The 13,971-nt window shown below is 51.0% G+C and overlaps 3 protein-coding genes across 3 annotated transcripts; 2 read left to right on the forward strand and 1 right to left on the reverse strand.

The window, feature by feature from the left end:
- Positions 1-5,011: 5,011 nt before the first annotated feature.
- Positions 5,012-5,882, reverse strand: NECHADRAFT_74669 (uncharacterized protein; the record flags this gene model as incomplete). Its single annotated transcript, XM_003054148.1, has 3 exons — positions 5,012-5,416; positions 5,476-5,633; positions 5,693-5,882. The coding sequence occupies 3 exons, from the start codon at positions 5,880-5,882 to the stop codon at positions 5,012-5,014; spliced, it is 753 nt and encodes a 250-aa protein (XP_003054194.1).
- Positions 5,883-5,957: 75 nt separating this feature from the next.
- On the forward strand, positions 5,958-7,522 carry NECHADRAFT_90019 (uncharacterized protein; the record flags this gene model as incomplete). Its single annotated transcript, XM_003053437.1, has 2 exons — positions 5,958-6,006; positions 6,279-7,522. 2 exons carry the CDS (start codon positions 5,958-5,960, stop codon positions 7,520-7,522), a joined length of 1,293 nt encoding a protein of 430 aa, XP_003053483.1.
- Positions 7,523-8,330: 808 nt separating this feature from the next.
- Positions 8,331-13,224, forward strand: NECHADRAFT_31723 (uncharacterized protein; the record flags this gene model as incomplete). The annotated part of the gene is made up of 6 exons (XM_003053438.1): positions 8,331-9,252; positions 9,340-11,201; positions 11,238-11,699; positions 11,748-12,351; positions 12,408-12,727; positions 12,781-13,224. 6 exons carry the CDS (start codon positions 8,331-8,333, stop codon positions 13,222-13,224), a joined length of 4,614 nt encoding a protein of 1,537 aa, XP_003053484.1.
- Positions 13,225-13,971: the final 747 nt, after the last annotated feature.

Raw genomic sequence — 13,971 nt, forward strand, 5'->3', positions numbered from 1 at the left:
AGTGGGTTCTAGAGAGGAGATATCGGATCCAGATATGTCGGATAGTGGGATATCTTATTAGCCAGATTCGAAAGAGGCTTCGGATCCTCTAGACTTAGGTTCGTTGTCCTCGTCGTTAAGAAGCTCGAGGTCCTCGGCATCGGGTAGTTTGTCGTCAACAGAACGTATAGATATGCCATCGGAATCTTGCTCGTCATCGGGGTTGTGTGTGGGGGGCATGGCTGGCTGGAGCGAGAGCTTGGTGGCGTTCTTTCTGGGCGTTATTACAAGTTATCTTTCGAACTTATGCAGGGAGATAATGTTAGAGCGCTTCATCTTGATGATCCTCCGAGGGCGAGGGGGAGTGGATGTCTCCTCACTGTAGTTGATCACCTTGCCCGTGGCTTTTCTTCGCTAAAGGTGAGCAAGGCAGTCCCTGGCAACTAACTCGCTGCAAGTTCTCGGATCACTTCCATGAAAGCAGAGCTGCGAGACGTACTGCCACGGCATTAGCAGGCCATATTTTCGACTCTGCCGCCAATTATGATGAGTCTCTTCCTATACTCACTAAACTAGGATAAGAGATTAACCTTCTCTTATATTATTTTCATAGAGCCTTAAGATAATGCTTTGATAATAAGGACAACGTGGGTGGGTGTTGGCGTTGGTGAAGCAGCGTTGAAGTTGGTGGGGGATGTTGGTGTTGGTGAAGAAGAAGAAGCTGTAGGCATAGGGACAGAAATCTCTCTTGTGAGATGGAGGATGTTGATGTTTGTGAAGAAGAAGAAGTTGTAGGCATAAGGAGAGAAACCTCTCTCGTGGGATGGAGGCTGCTGATGTTTGTGAAGAGGAAGAAGCTGTAGGTACAAGGAGAGAAATTTCTCTTGTGGTTTCTCTTTACTTTAAGGTTTGGGTGAGAAGAGAGTGGGGGGATTGTGTTTGGAGGAAGTCTATAAGGAGGAGGTGTACAAGGCAGAGGTTTGCCAGGATGAAGTGCGTAGATTGCCCGTAGAAGCATGGTTTGCTTGCTTCTTCTTCTCTTACTGCTACCTAAATAACACTGACCAAGCATAGGCTACTGTGACTCACTGTGATTGTGACAGTGAATCACTGCAGTTATCTGCCAGTTCCCGACGGCTGCCAACTCCCTTCTCAGCTCCCCCATCAGATGATTCTTCCATTTATATTCAACCTTCGTTTCCCTCACAACTTCATTCGACTCTCGGCATAAATCTCGTATATATACGCGATATGGCAGTCACACCACTCACGATGAGCGATACGCCTGACTTCGCCTTCAGCTCATACGGATGAGCCTACCGTACCGGCAGCAGAGAGCCCAATACCATCATTCGCACCCACAAATCCACCGAGGATAGCAAGAACGCGCGACTGATGCTGTTGCTCCCGTTCGAACCTAGAGAACAGCAAGGTTGGACCGAAAAAGCTCGCAGTGACAGATGTTCCCTTGTAAGCATCGCACTGGCCAACTCTCAGGTTACGATTGCTAATATAGATAGCGATGAGCTTTCTGTTGTTGTCGGCGAGCTCCTATATAAAGAATACGAGGAAGATGCCTTTCCGGAAAACATGCATTCGGCAAAGTACTCTGCCCTCTTCGATCCCAACGTCCATGACTTCGTCGACGCGGCCTCTACAACAGGCATCATCGTCAAGCAGATGAACCACGACAGATGCCACCTACACCTCCTTCACAGCAGACAAGACAGGGTATACCACAAGCATCAGCTTCCGTCTGACTCTGACCTCAAACATCGAATCGTATATTATCGCGAGTGGACAGATGGTTCCACTGACACGCAGGAAAAGCCCCGAAAGGCTAAATTCAACTCAGGCATTTGCGCGTTCACCAAGAAGTACATCGAGGACCACCAAGACCAATCCGGCGATACTCTAACTACAAACACTTGGAACGTCCCGGACGACGTGCTGCAACCACTCACTTCGAGAGACACAATCATCTTATATATTCACCTAGCACTTTCGCTATGGGAGGATGGAGGAGAGACCGGGCACCTTGAACAGGTTTACAGTGTCATCATGGAATGTCTGGGGAGGTTGAACTGGGCAGAAGTCGAAGGAACCGATCCGATGCCGAAAGTCACTTGAAGTTGCTCCAGATAATGATCACGGGCCAGGACGACTTCGACATGAGAGATGCAAGCGAGGCTCTCCAACCGGCTGAAGCCAGGCTCGGTAAAGCGACTCATCGATCAGCTTACCCGACAGTGAGCCAGCGCGAGGCCCCGGGCCAGTTGATGGAGGGCCTCTGGGGTGATCCTGACAGGGCCATGCGTGGCTGCTGGCCAAAGTGCCTAATTTCTTGTCAGTTTTATTCATTACGCGAGTCAAGCAACTTACTTCGCGGAATTTGAGAGCCTCTCTTGCCTCTCTCATGTCGAAGTCATCCTGGCCCCTGGTCATTGTCTGGAGCAACTTCAAGTGGCCTTCGGTATCGGTTCCTTCGACTTCTGCCCAGATATCTAGACCGCTTACGACATTTATCACATTGCTATGCAGAGAGTACACGGCCGGACGTGCTGAGGGCGACGAAACCTTGCATGAGGCCATCTAGGAGGCCTACGACATGGCTTCAGCCTCGGTAGGCCAGCCCTTGGACACCCAGGAGCCGACCCGTGTCGTTCTACCTGATTTTCTGCATTGCATGATCCAATTCAAGGAAGAACATCTACGACGCATCAAGGAACATTGGACAGCTGAACGAGATGTGGCTATGAAGTTGGGTGGCAAAACGACCGAAATTGTTTCTCCGGAGAAACTGCTTCAAGACATCAACTCAACCGAGGATGCCGTACAACCGGGGATGTCGTACATTGTCGCGAGCTGGCGGTGAAGCTCTTCCAAATGGGTTTCTTCCGACATGATCTTTTCGCTCGAAGCGTGGTGACATACAGCGAAACCGAACTGAAGGTACTGAAGGCCTTCTGGCATAGATTGCCAGTCAAGAACGGCGAAGATGATGGTAACGATGATGATAATGGCGAAGAGGACGATGAGGATGAAGAGGGTGAAGAGGACGATGATGAGGCAATGGAGGATGTCTCGGAGATGGACTAAGATGCTTGAGGGAGGCGAAGTCATGTTTCTTGAGTGGCTTTAGATGGGAATGAAAACGAGGACAGGAGGATCACATCGTGTACGAGACCGAGGGCCTCTAAGACGCTTGTGCAAAACGCATTCATGAACTCTGAGTGGCTATCGACGATGTCGGTCATAATCACTGATGGATTTTGGATTAAGGTATCTCCGTGCTTGAGTAAGGACTTCCAGAGCATACCTATCTCTACTATCAGAGTATTATCTAAATTTCTCTAAAAATCATATAAGAATATATTAATCTCTTATCTTAATTTAATGAGCCTTAGAAGATATTAATCATAATCGATCTAGGTCCCAGCTCAGTGTACCGTATCGACTCAGCACATCCGGTAAGAACCGCGGATCCCCCAAGACCTCTTCTATGTCTCTTTACTGGATGTGCGCTCTTAGTCCTTTTTAGTGCCTGTCTTGGGTTTCATCCTATAGTCCTCTCGTCCTCTTGCCTTGCAGCCAGCCAATGAACAAGAATCGACATTTAGGACCCGTAGTTCCTATCGGATGTGCTGACTTGATATGGTATAATAGCAGTCCCCGTGCAAGCAAGGGGGTATAAGGATGATGACTTAAGCCATTGTAAGATAACCTGTGCGGCGTCGACCTCTTGATAATTTTCTTTCTCAGTTATGACTTGAAAGTTTCACCCCAAGTGACAATATCTACGAGCCGCACGTCACATACTGTCTGCTCCGAAGCCCACAACACCATGGCTAAGGACAAACCTTTGGCGAAGCAAACTCAGGCCAAGGCCAAGAAGGATACCGAGAAAGGTATTTTGTTTTGATCCCGTCTAACATTTCGTAGGCCAGTCCGCCAGCGGAGATTCAGGAAATCTGCGGGCTTCTAAAAGCAGTGATCGATTCGCCTAAAGGTCGTCCCCAAGACAAAGCCATGGTGGCCCTCAAGGAGGGCCTCAATGCTGAAGAAGAAGCGCAGCGTCGCAAGCGGCGTATTGCTACTTCTCATAGACGCTCTAGCTATCGTCCTTCTCACGCTTCCTCTGTCTCGTCCTCTATCTCGTCGGAATCCTTGTATATCTGGAGTCGCGATTCATTAAGCTCCTCCTGTTGAGCCAGCTCAACCCCGAACATATCGCAACGTTGCCTTGGTTGCTTCGAGGTCTCGCTCCAGCTTCCAGGTGTTCAGGGTCGCTCTCGCAACTCTACTTGCGATCAACAGTTTTCAGCCTATAGCCTCAAGCCCTTGTTATGGCTCAATCAAACTTCAAGAAGCTCGACCGGGTCCACAATACGATGTCAGACAACCCAGGCGGCATCGCAGAGCTTCAAAATCGCGTTGCTACGGGTGATGGACATTGCGACGGTGTATACAGTCAATCTGACCCCCTTTGCACTTTGATTGAGCCAATCAAAGACTAATCCTAACCTACCATAACCCTTATCCTAACCCCACCCTAACCATAACCCTCATCCTAACCTATCCATTGGCTAATATGTGTCAAAGGGGGATCAGCTCACAAGGGAGTCGGGGGGTCAGCTTGACAAACCACTCATTGGGACGGCTGGTACGAAACCAACAGGGTGGGAAGAAACTGTGTGGAGAGAATAAAGGCGCAAATTTTGCGATTGGATGGTGATGGTAAGTGGAAAAGAAGAAAGAAAGGCTTCTCCTGTCAGGTCACATCCCATTTGTGCGTAGCCAACACTTTCTCGAATATGGTGATTATTCCTTCCTTGGCCTCGCTTTGTCTGTACTAGTTAAAGTCTGCTTCCTCTCACGATATTCACAGATCAGACCCAATCAACCTGAAGGCATACTGCAGCCAGCTGCAGCCATCCGAGTTTCTATTAAGTTAGGACTAGCCAGTACAAATCTTGGCGGCAAGTAGAAGTTGGAAAAACCCAGCGGATCATTATGTACTAGATGCGGCCGGTCACTTCCAGTATAGGTCTTCTGCCACCTTGGCCTCCATAACGGATCGGATGAATTGCGTCATGCTCTTCGACTCCAGGTCGTTGCCCGCCATGCTTGTATCGAAGCCGGGTTGTTGGTGCTCGCAGCATATGCGCTGCCCAAGCTGGAGGACTTTGGCCCACTCGTCAGGGGAAAATGAACCCTCGCTCTCAGCCAGAAGCAGCTCATCGTGTGAAGTGAAACCGAGAGCATGAACCGACTTGGCGTGGTCAACCTCAACCGCAGTAGGGTCAACAATAATATCCTTGCCTTCCTCCTCAGGGATGGCAAGGACAGTGGCTGCACCAATAGCCTTGAGGGAGATGGCGGCGCTTAGGAGTGATAGAATGGCCGAGTGAAGAAGTGCCGGAATGATTGGGAGGTTCTAGGGTAAGGGTCAGCAACTTGACACATTGCAGCATGAAGTTAGGGCCTGTTTCTTACCAGTTGCGACTGAGATAGCTTGGTGTTGACATATGCGTTCTCTGGCGTCTCGGCCACCTGAAGAGTGATCTGAATCACACAGCGAGGATAGTCTCTCACAGGGATGAGCTGCCTAAGGGCAGCCTGTAAGATTGACTCGAGCTGCCTCTCGCGGGTTCCTATGATTAAGTGCATGAGAAAGGATTGTTTTGAAACCGAAACATGTCGGGGATCTCACCTCCTACACCAGCGGCGGGTCGGACAATGACATCCACGAGAGCCTCAAAGGCATTCTCGTCTCGTCGCTGAGCTTCAACGGGGCCATTGACAGCGGCCACTATGGTGTATCCTCCGTAAGAAAATGTCGCAGATCCATCGGCCTTGGGCAAATGTGACAGCTCTGCTGTCGGTTCAGCAGAAGGGGCCATTGTGGTTGGTGTTGATACGGCCTAGTTAGAACCGAGTTTGGAAAATTTCCTGACACTCTCAAGAACCTTGTCTGGATGAGCTCCAGGCACCTAACGTTAGTTGCTCCCCGCGCTGCAGTTAGCGGTGCGAAGTGGGCGAGGGTGTCAGAAAGAACTGGACAGTGGGGCGAGCGGGATAGAGCACTCACACAGCTCTAATGCACAAGTCACATGTTCTTATGCCTGGCTTTTTTCTTCGCCACCTTCTAGTGGGGTGGCTGTTGATGACATACAGCCTCCCTCTCTCGAGGTCCCTGGAGCTGCAAGCTTCTAACCTTTATCTCTACATCTATCCTATCAATCTAGAAAACGCCTACGCAATGACTTCGCAAGCTCCTTCGACTGCGCCTGCTCAAGGCGCGGCATCCTCGATTCCAAGTCTCAAAGACCGGCTACCCAAACTCGAACCGCGAAGGCGACGTCAAACGCCAGGGAATCCAACTCCCATACCCGAGACGCCCGCCCTTCCCGCACCTCCCGACACGTCCAACTGGACCTACAAGACGCCATCACGCAGGATTCTGTCAAGACAAGATCATGATATTTTCTTGTCCTCACCGACATGCAAGCTCATTACGGGTTGGGTCTTTGGTCTTGCAGAGTCTGTGGTCGACGTCCCCAACTCGTCCGTCCACGACAGCGATCTCAGCAGCCCTATCAAGACCATTTTGAGCATACTCGACGAGGCAGAGCAGCTGGTAGCCAAGTCACCACCAAATGAGCAAGGCGGCTCACGTTTCGGAAACAAGGCGTTCCGTGGATTCCTCGACCTTGCGGAGAAGAACAGCCCGGCATGGCACCGACAGCTTGGCCTGGAGAACGACGAAGCCATCACCGAACTCTCAACTTATTTCTGCCAGTCTTTCGGCAACGGAAACCGTATCGACTATGGCTCTGGACACGAGCTCAACTTTATGATATGGCTCCTTTGTCTTTACCAGCTTGGGGTGGTACAGAAATCCGACTTCAAGCCCCTAGTCCTGCGTGTCTTTGTACGCTATCTCGCCGTGATGCGTATTGTTCAGATGACCTACTATTTGGAACCGGCGGGATCTCATGGAGTTTGGGGACTTGATGATTATCAGTTCCTCCCATTCCTGTTTGGTGCGTCACAACTGCTGCACCATCCGTATATCACCCCACGCGCCATCCACCAGGACCTCACATTGGAGGAGTTTGGCGAGGAATACATGTACCTCGGCCAGGTCAGCTTTGTCAACAGCACAAAGACTGTCAAGGGCCTGCGGTGGCACAGCCCCATGCTTGACGACATCTCGTCGGCAAAGTCGTGGACAAAGATCGACGGAGGAATGCGTCGCATGTTTGTCGCCGAGGTACTAGGCAAGCTGCCCGTGATGCAGCATTTCCTCTTTGGGTCATTGGTGCCAGCGGCCGACGGCATGAGCGAGGAAGACGCGGCTGGCTTTGAAGAGGAGGAGGCCGAGCATGATCATTCTGGTCACAGTCACACTGGTGTGGCACACGACGGAACGGGTTGGGGCGACTGCTGTGGTATCAAAGTTCCAAGCAGTCTCGCGGCCGCTCAGGAGATGAAGAAGAGAGGCGCAGGCCAAGCCTTGCGGAGAATTCCCTTCGATTAAAGGCATCTCCATGTATATTGGGACCACACTGCCAAGGTCTCGAACTTCTAGAAGCTCACATGACGCGACCCTTTAGGTATGTTATTTTACGTGCCACTCGTGTTCCTCGTGGTGGCGCCCTGTCTTGCGTGGACGGGCCTTAGCTCTGCCAACGGCAATTTGAGCCTGCATGACTGAGGATGATCAAGATGGATGCTAACCTATGTACAGACAACTCGACACGAGGCGGCCGCTCGCATATGAGACGACGTGAATGGAGGGTCGGCATTCGGCACTGTCTGGGCGTCTGAGTGGGCCGAAATAGAGTCGGCCGCTCCAAGCTAAAAGGAGCGTCGGTCGTATTGGCATCCTTGTCAACTGGAAGGCTGAGCAACTTTGAAACGCGATTTGGGCTGAATAAACTCGCCTGCTTAGCTTGATCTTCCCCGCTAACAAGAAGGCTGAGTTGATGGACACGAGGGATTGACACCTACGACTGGGGCCATGGACCTGAACCGCATCCATGGCGTTGAATAGATGATGATAATGACGATCCAAGTTTGTTTCGACCACTGAGACGTTTCAGACAATATGCCTATGGTGTTGCGCGTACTTTCGCTACAACACATGCTTCCACTCTTTGGCCGGTTGCAGGGATCATGTTCGTGTTTGTTTGATCAACGATAATTACTCGCCGAGGACACTGGCATATATCTTCTGATGCGTGTCTTGGCCTTTCTTCTATCCATCGGAACATATTCAGCAACTTCACTCGTTACCTAACTACTTTGCCAAGAGACACACTTCTTCTGTCTCTTGTAAACTCATCATGGTCTTTTTTGACCTACGAGCCTTTGCTCGTCAACTTCGTGCCCTCATTTACAAGAATCTTCTCGTTTCAGTTGTTAGACACCCCATCGGGTTCCTCCTCTCCGTCTACGGAATTCCTCTCGCTATTCTCGCCGTCCTCTGTTCCATCCCTTCGTTTCTCTCGTCCTCGAATGTCTTCGGCGTCGCCTCTCCTGCCCCCATCAAGAGCCTCCCTGAAACTATCCACGGCAAACTCGTCGTCGTGAAGCCACCGCGGCTCGGCCCAGACGTGGATCATGTTGTCAACACCTTCACCAATGGCATCGACAGGGATAAGCTGCTGTTCCTCGACGACGAGTCCTACCTGACGACCGTGTGCCTCGCCAACCTGCGCGGAGTGAGCGACTGCCACGCTGCCGTCACCTTTATCGACTCGCCCCTGACCAATATCACCGTCAAGGATAGCCAGAGCGACCACCATACCTGGCAGTATGTGATTCGCGCGGACCCGGCTCGAGATGATACACACTTCAACGCCAAGGGGCACAAGAGCGATCAGGAGAACCTCTACCTCCCGCTGCAACTCGCCATCAACAATGCTATCACCAACTCGACTGAAGTCCCAGAGGTGTTCATGTTCACGGCCGAGACACAGGAAGAGCAGGACCTTCTGCACCGGAAGGATTCAGTCCAGCTCATCGGTCAGGTCTACGTCTTTGCCCTCTTTGCGTGCTACTTCTTCATCATATACCGCTTCACTGGTCTCATTACTGCGGAGCGAGAGTCTGGCATGTCACAGTTGGTTGATGCCATGGGTGGAGGCAGCGCAGTTGCTGCTCGTGTGCTCAGTTGGCTAATCGTCTTTGACGTGCTGTGTCTTCCCTGTTTCATTGCCTTTGGTGCTCTATATGGACATCTTATGTTTCCTACCTCAAGTCTTGGTATGATCATTGGATGGCAGATTCTTCTTGGTTTGGCCGTGAACAGCTCTACTGTTTTCGCCGCCGCCTTCTTCACCAAGTCCCGAGTCTCGGCCATCTATGTCATGGGTGCCTTTCTCCTCCTGTCAGTCGCAGCTCAGATATACAGCTTTCAGCTCCATCCCAAGCCGCAGTTTATTGGAGCTCTCCTTCTTTCGTTATTCTTTCCCAGCTCGAACCATGTCTTCTTTACGCAACAGATGTGCCTTTGGGAGTTGAATAGTACAAGTGCAGTACTTGACCAGATCCCCCCTGAGGATGCTGGTATCAACTCCCAGTCCTACAACGTCACACAGCAGATGATGCTGGGCTTCCTCGCCATACACATTATCGTGTACCCCATCGGAGCTATACTGGTTGAGCATTTCATGCACGGTATTGACTTCCGCAAGAGAACATTTGCTAGGAACGCCGCAACCGTGGAAGGGGTTGTCGCTGCAACCTTTGACCTCAAGAAACGCTTCGTTCCCAACTTTCTGGAGCGAATGTTTTGCTGCGGAAAGCGACGCCCTGTTACTGCTGTTGATGGAGTCAGTATTCAGGGGCACCGGGGTCAGATTCTATGCCTTGTTGGGCCAAATGGATCTGGAAAGACGACCACGTTACATATGATGTCTGGGTTCATAACGCCAACGGAGGGATCGGTTCGACTTGATGCCCTCCCTTCGCAGATTGGTCTCTGCCCCCAGCGGAACACTCTCTGGGAGGAGCTCACTGTTGCGGAGCATGTGCAATTATGGAACCAGATCAAGGCAGGACGTGAGTCATCGACGGAGCTCGACGAACTTATCACGGCCTGTGACTTGGATCTCAAGCGTAACAGCTTGGCTGGAACCCTCAGTGGAGGCCAGAAGCGCAAGCTCCAACTTGCCTGCATGTTTGTTGGCGACTCTTCTGTATGCCTTATCGACGAGTGTACCTCTGGCTTGGATCCTCTATCACGCCGAGTCATCTGGGAGATTCTACTTCAGCAACGGTCTAAGCGGAGTATCATCTTTACAACACATTTCCTCGACGAGGTCGATGTCCTCGCTGACCACATTGTCATCCTGTCCAAGGGTAAAGTGAGATGCCAGGGAGCTGCCGCAGAGCTGAAGAACCTTCATGGTGGTGGATATAGGGTTCTCGCGCCGTCTTCGGCCCCCAGACTCGACCTTCAGTATCCCACGACGATGCACCAAGACCGCATCATCTACACAACCCCTGATTCCCGTTCTGCCGCTGAGCTCTGCTCCTTCTTGGACTCTAGGGGGGTCACAGATGTCTCCATCTCCGGCCCCCAAGTCGAGGATGTCTTCCTTCGCGTGGCAGATGAGCCGGAACTTGAACTCACCGAGAACCGCACCGCAGCATCCGAATCCGGTTTCGAGATGACCCCTGGAGAGGCCACCAGCTTCTGGGCTCAGGTCAGGATCCTGTTCCGGAAACGATTCACTGTTCTTAGGAGGTTCTGGTGGCCGTACCTCTATGTCCTGGCCCTTCCTCTCATCATCACGCCTCAGTTCAAGAATCTTCTCATAGAGTACAAGCAGCCTTCTTGCGCCACGATCAAGCCGGAGCTCAACCCCCCTCAAGCGCCTACTCTCTCTTGGACACAGAACTGCGTCGACTACGGCTGTGATACTCTCGCCTTGGCTCCTCCTTCTGCGAATAACACGTTGTACAATATTGTCAAGGAGGGGTTTTACGAGGTTGAGCAGGTGAACCCTGATCTCTACGAAGGATTTCCAGTTCTTCTTAAGGACCGAAAGGCGTTCATCGACTACATCTCTGAGCATAGAGGTGCCGGGCCAGGTGGATTGTATATGGGATCTGGGAATGAATCTCCTGTGCTTGCATATCGGCTAAATACCTTTGGAAACCCCAGCGCTCCGATGTTGATGAGCCTCTGGAGCCAGATGACGTCCAACGTAGAGATTATTGCTTCTCAACAAGGCTTTGCTGAGACTCGTCGTGTAAGTTTGGCGTCATTATTATTGGATCAACAACTGCTAACCAAGGTACAGTCTGCCAACAATATTGGCGTTGTCTACGTCGTCTTCTTCACCTTGCTACAGACCATCTACCCCGCCGCCTTTGTTCTCTACCCAGCTATCGAAAAGGCTCGCAAGGTTCGAGCTCTTGAATATGCCAACGGAGTCCGAAGAGGTCCCCTTTGGGTGGCATACGGCATGTTTGACTTTATATTTGTCCTGGCGATATCCGCGGGTGTCACAGCTACTATAAGCACCCAGTTGACCTGGAACGGGCCAATATGGATAATGCTGCCCATCCTGGCGCTGTATGGTCTTGCAGCAATTCTCTTGGGCTACGTTATTTCTCATTTTGTTTCTGGGCCGCTCAAATCCTTTCTGGCTATGGCTGGAGTGAGTGTGCTGATGTACGGCATTGCTGCTATCTCCTTTGCTGTAAGTCTCCTGGACACCAAGTGCTCACACAAATACTGATGACAGCAGGTCGGCTCCGGATACTCCGATGCGGCTCAGATGGATAAACTGACGCTTGGTATCGCATTTGGCGTATATCTCATCTTGCCCATCGGAAACGTCTTCAGGGCGCTACTCATTGGTCTCAACGTTCTAGAGGTAGGCTGCAAAGATGGTGAACCTACGCCTCCAGCATCGATCTACGGCTATGGAGGCCCAATTCTCTATCTTGTCCTTCAGATCATTGTCCTGCTTCTCGTCATTATCTGGATCGAAGGTGACATTGCTCTGTTCCGTCGAAAAGGGGGTCAATCCACCTCCTCTTTTGACTCGGAGAAGGATGCTCGTTCTGCGGTCAGCGATGAAGTCAAGGCTGAGGCGCTTCGAGTGGAGGGTTCCGATTCAGATCTTCTTCGAGCTCTTCACTTGAGCAAGACCTTTGGCTCCAACAAGGCCGTCGACGATGTTAGCTTTGGCCTGCCTCAGAGCGATGTCATGGCATTGATTGGACCCAATGGCGCTGGCAAGTCAACTCTTGTCAATCTGATTCAGTCTGAACTGTCGGCAGATTCTGGAAAGGTCCTGCTTCGTGGCGAAGACGCAAGGACTCGTTCTGCACAGAAGTATCTTGGAGGTATGAGCAAACACATCAATCACTCTTGATCAAGCCAAAGCTAATTAGTACCACAGTGTGCCCGCAGTATGATGCCCTTGATCTCATGAGCACCCAAGACCACCTCTCCTTTTACGCACGTATCAAGGGCATCAGAGATGTCAAGGGCAACGTCAACCACGTCATGAAGCGACTCAACCTAACCCCCCACGCTCACACGCTTGGCTCGAAGCTCTCGGGAGGAAACAAGAGAAAGCTCAGTCTTGCTATTGCGTTGATGGGCAAGCCTCCCGTTCTTGTTCTTGATGAGCCCACGTCTGCAATGGATGCCGTTGCCAAGCGAGCCTTTTGGAAGATTATCCAAGAGATTACCCCTAACCGATCTTTGCTCCTCACTGTATGTAAAACTCTTGCATCTTTTAGACGTCCACCTTGCTAACACCTGCACAGACGCACAGCATGGAAGAAGCCGATACCCTGGCCACCCGCACCGCCATCATCTCTCGACGCCTTCTCGCCGTCGGCACCACCCAGGCTCTGAGGAAGCGCTACAGCAACGTCTACTACGTGAGTCTCCTCTTGAAGACGGCACCAACCTCGACCGTAGAGGAGATGGAGCATGTGCGGAGCTGGGTCCTAGCAGCGCTGCCTGGCGCCCAGCTCGAACGAGACATGCTCGGCGGTCAAGTCCGCTTCACTATTCCCGGCGCAAGTCCCGTTGCCCGGGTTATCGAGTTACTAGAGCGTTCCAAGGACGAAGTCGGTGTTGAGTATTATTCCATCGGTGGAGCCACGCTCGAGCGAGTGTTTCTGAGTGTTGTGAGGGAGAATAACGTTCAGGAAGAGGACGGGGTTGAAAAGGGCCGTTTCTGGAGATTGCTCGGACTCAAATAGGCTTCTAAACTTGGACCATCTGTTTTATTTCATATGTCATTTACCCACAATCATTCATCTGTACCTTAAACCCGCATCTGAGTCAAGACATGCTGATCTTGGTGAGAACCTCGGACATTGTCGTGTTTAAGACATGATTCGCATGTTGATCTGGTAACCAGTATCTCCTTGCTTACGCGAGGACTACCGGAGCATAGGTATATATCCCAATTATTAGAGTATCATCCAAGCCTCTACAAAAATCATATCAAAATATAGTAATCCCTTATCTTAATTTTAGTGATCCTAAGAAGAGACTCATCATAATTCGTCTAGGTCCCAGCCTAGTGCATAATAGCAGTCCCCGCGTCAGCAAGGAGATGAAACTGACCACGGAAGAGATGGACAACGTAATATTTGTCTTAAAAGACATCATCAATTCAGTTGGGCACAGAGGGCTATTCCCCGGCCATGATGCATTGAGCATCCTCATTTGTTCATCCATACATTGCCACTTGATGGCTCATAAATCACACAATGCCGGTGATCCCCATTGAAGTAGGTACATAAACATATCCGTCGTAGTGCCCTATTGCACTTTTCTCATATCCGTTCCTCCCATCCGGCATCGTAAATAGCCGGTCAAAAACAATCCGTGACGCCCCTCCATGGCTGTTGTGAATCATTAGATTGGAAACTGACTGTAGGCCGCCCTTGAGGTATCTTGCGTATAAACGATGAAGTGAAACAACCGTTGATGGGTAATGT

Source organism: Fusarium vanettenii (assembly GCF_000151355.1).
Source record: "Fusarium vanettenii 77-13-4 chromosome 1 genomic scaffold NECHAsca_1_chr1_3_0, whole genome shotgun sequence".
Classification (NCBI taxonomy): domain Eukaryota; kingdom Fungi; phylum Ascomycota; class Sordariomycetes; order Hypocreales; family Nectriaceae; genus Fusarium; species Fusarium vanettenii.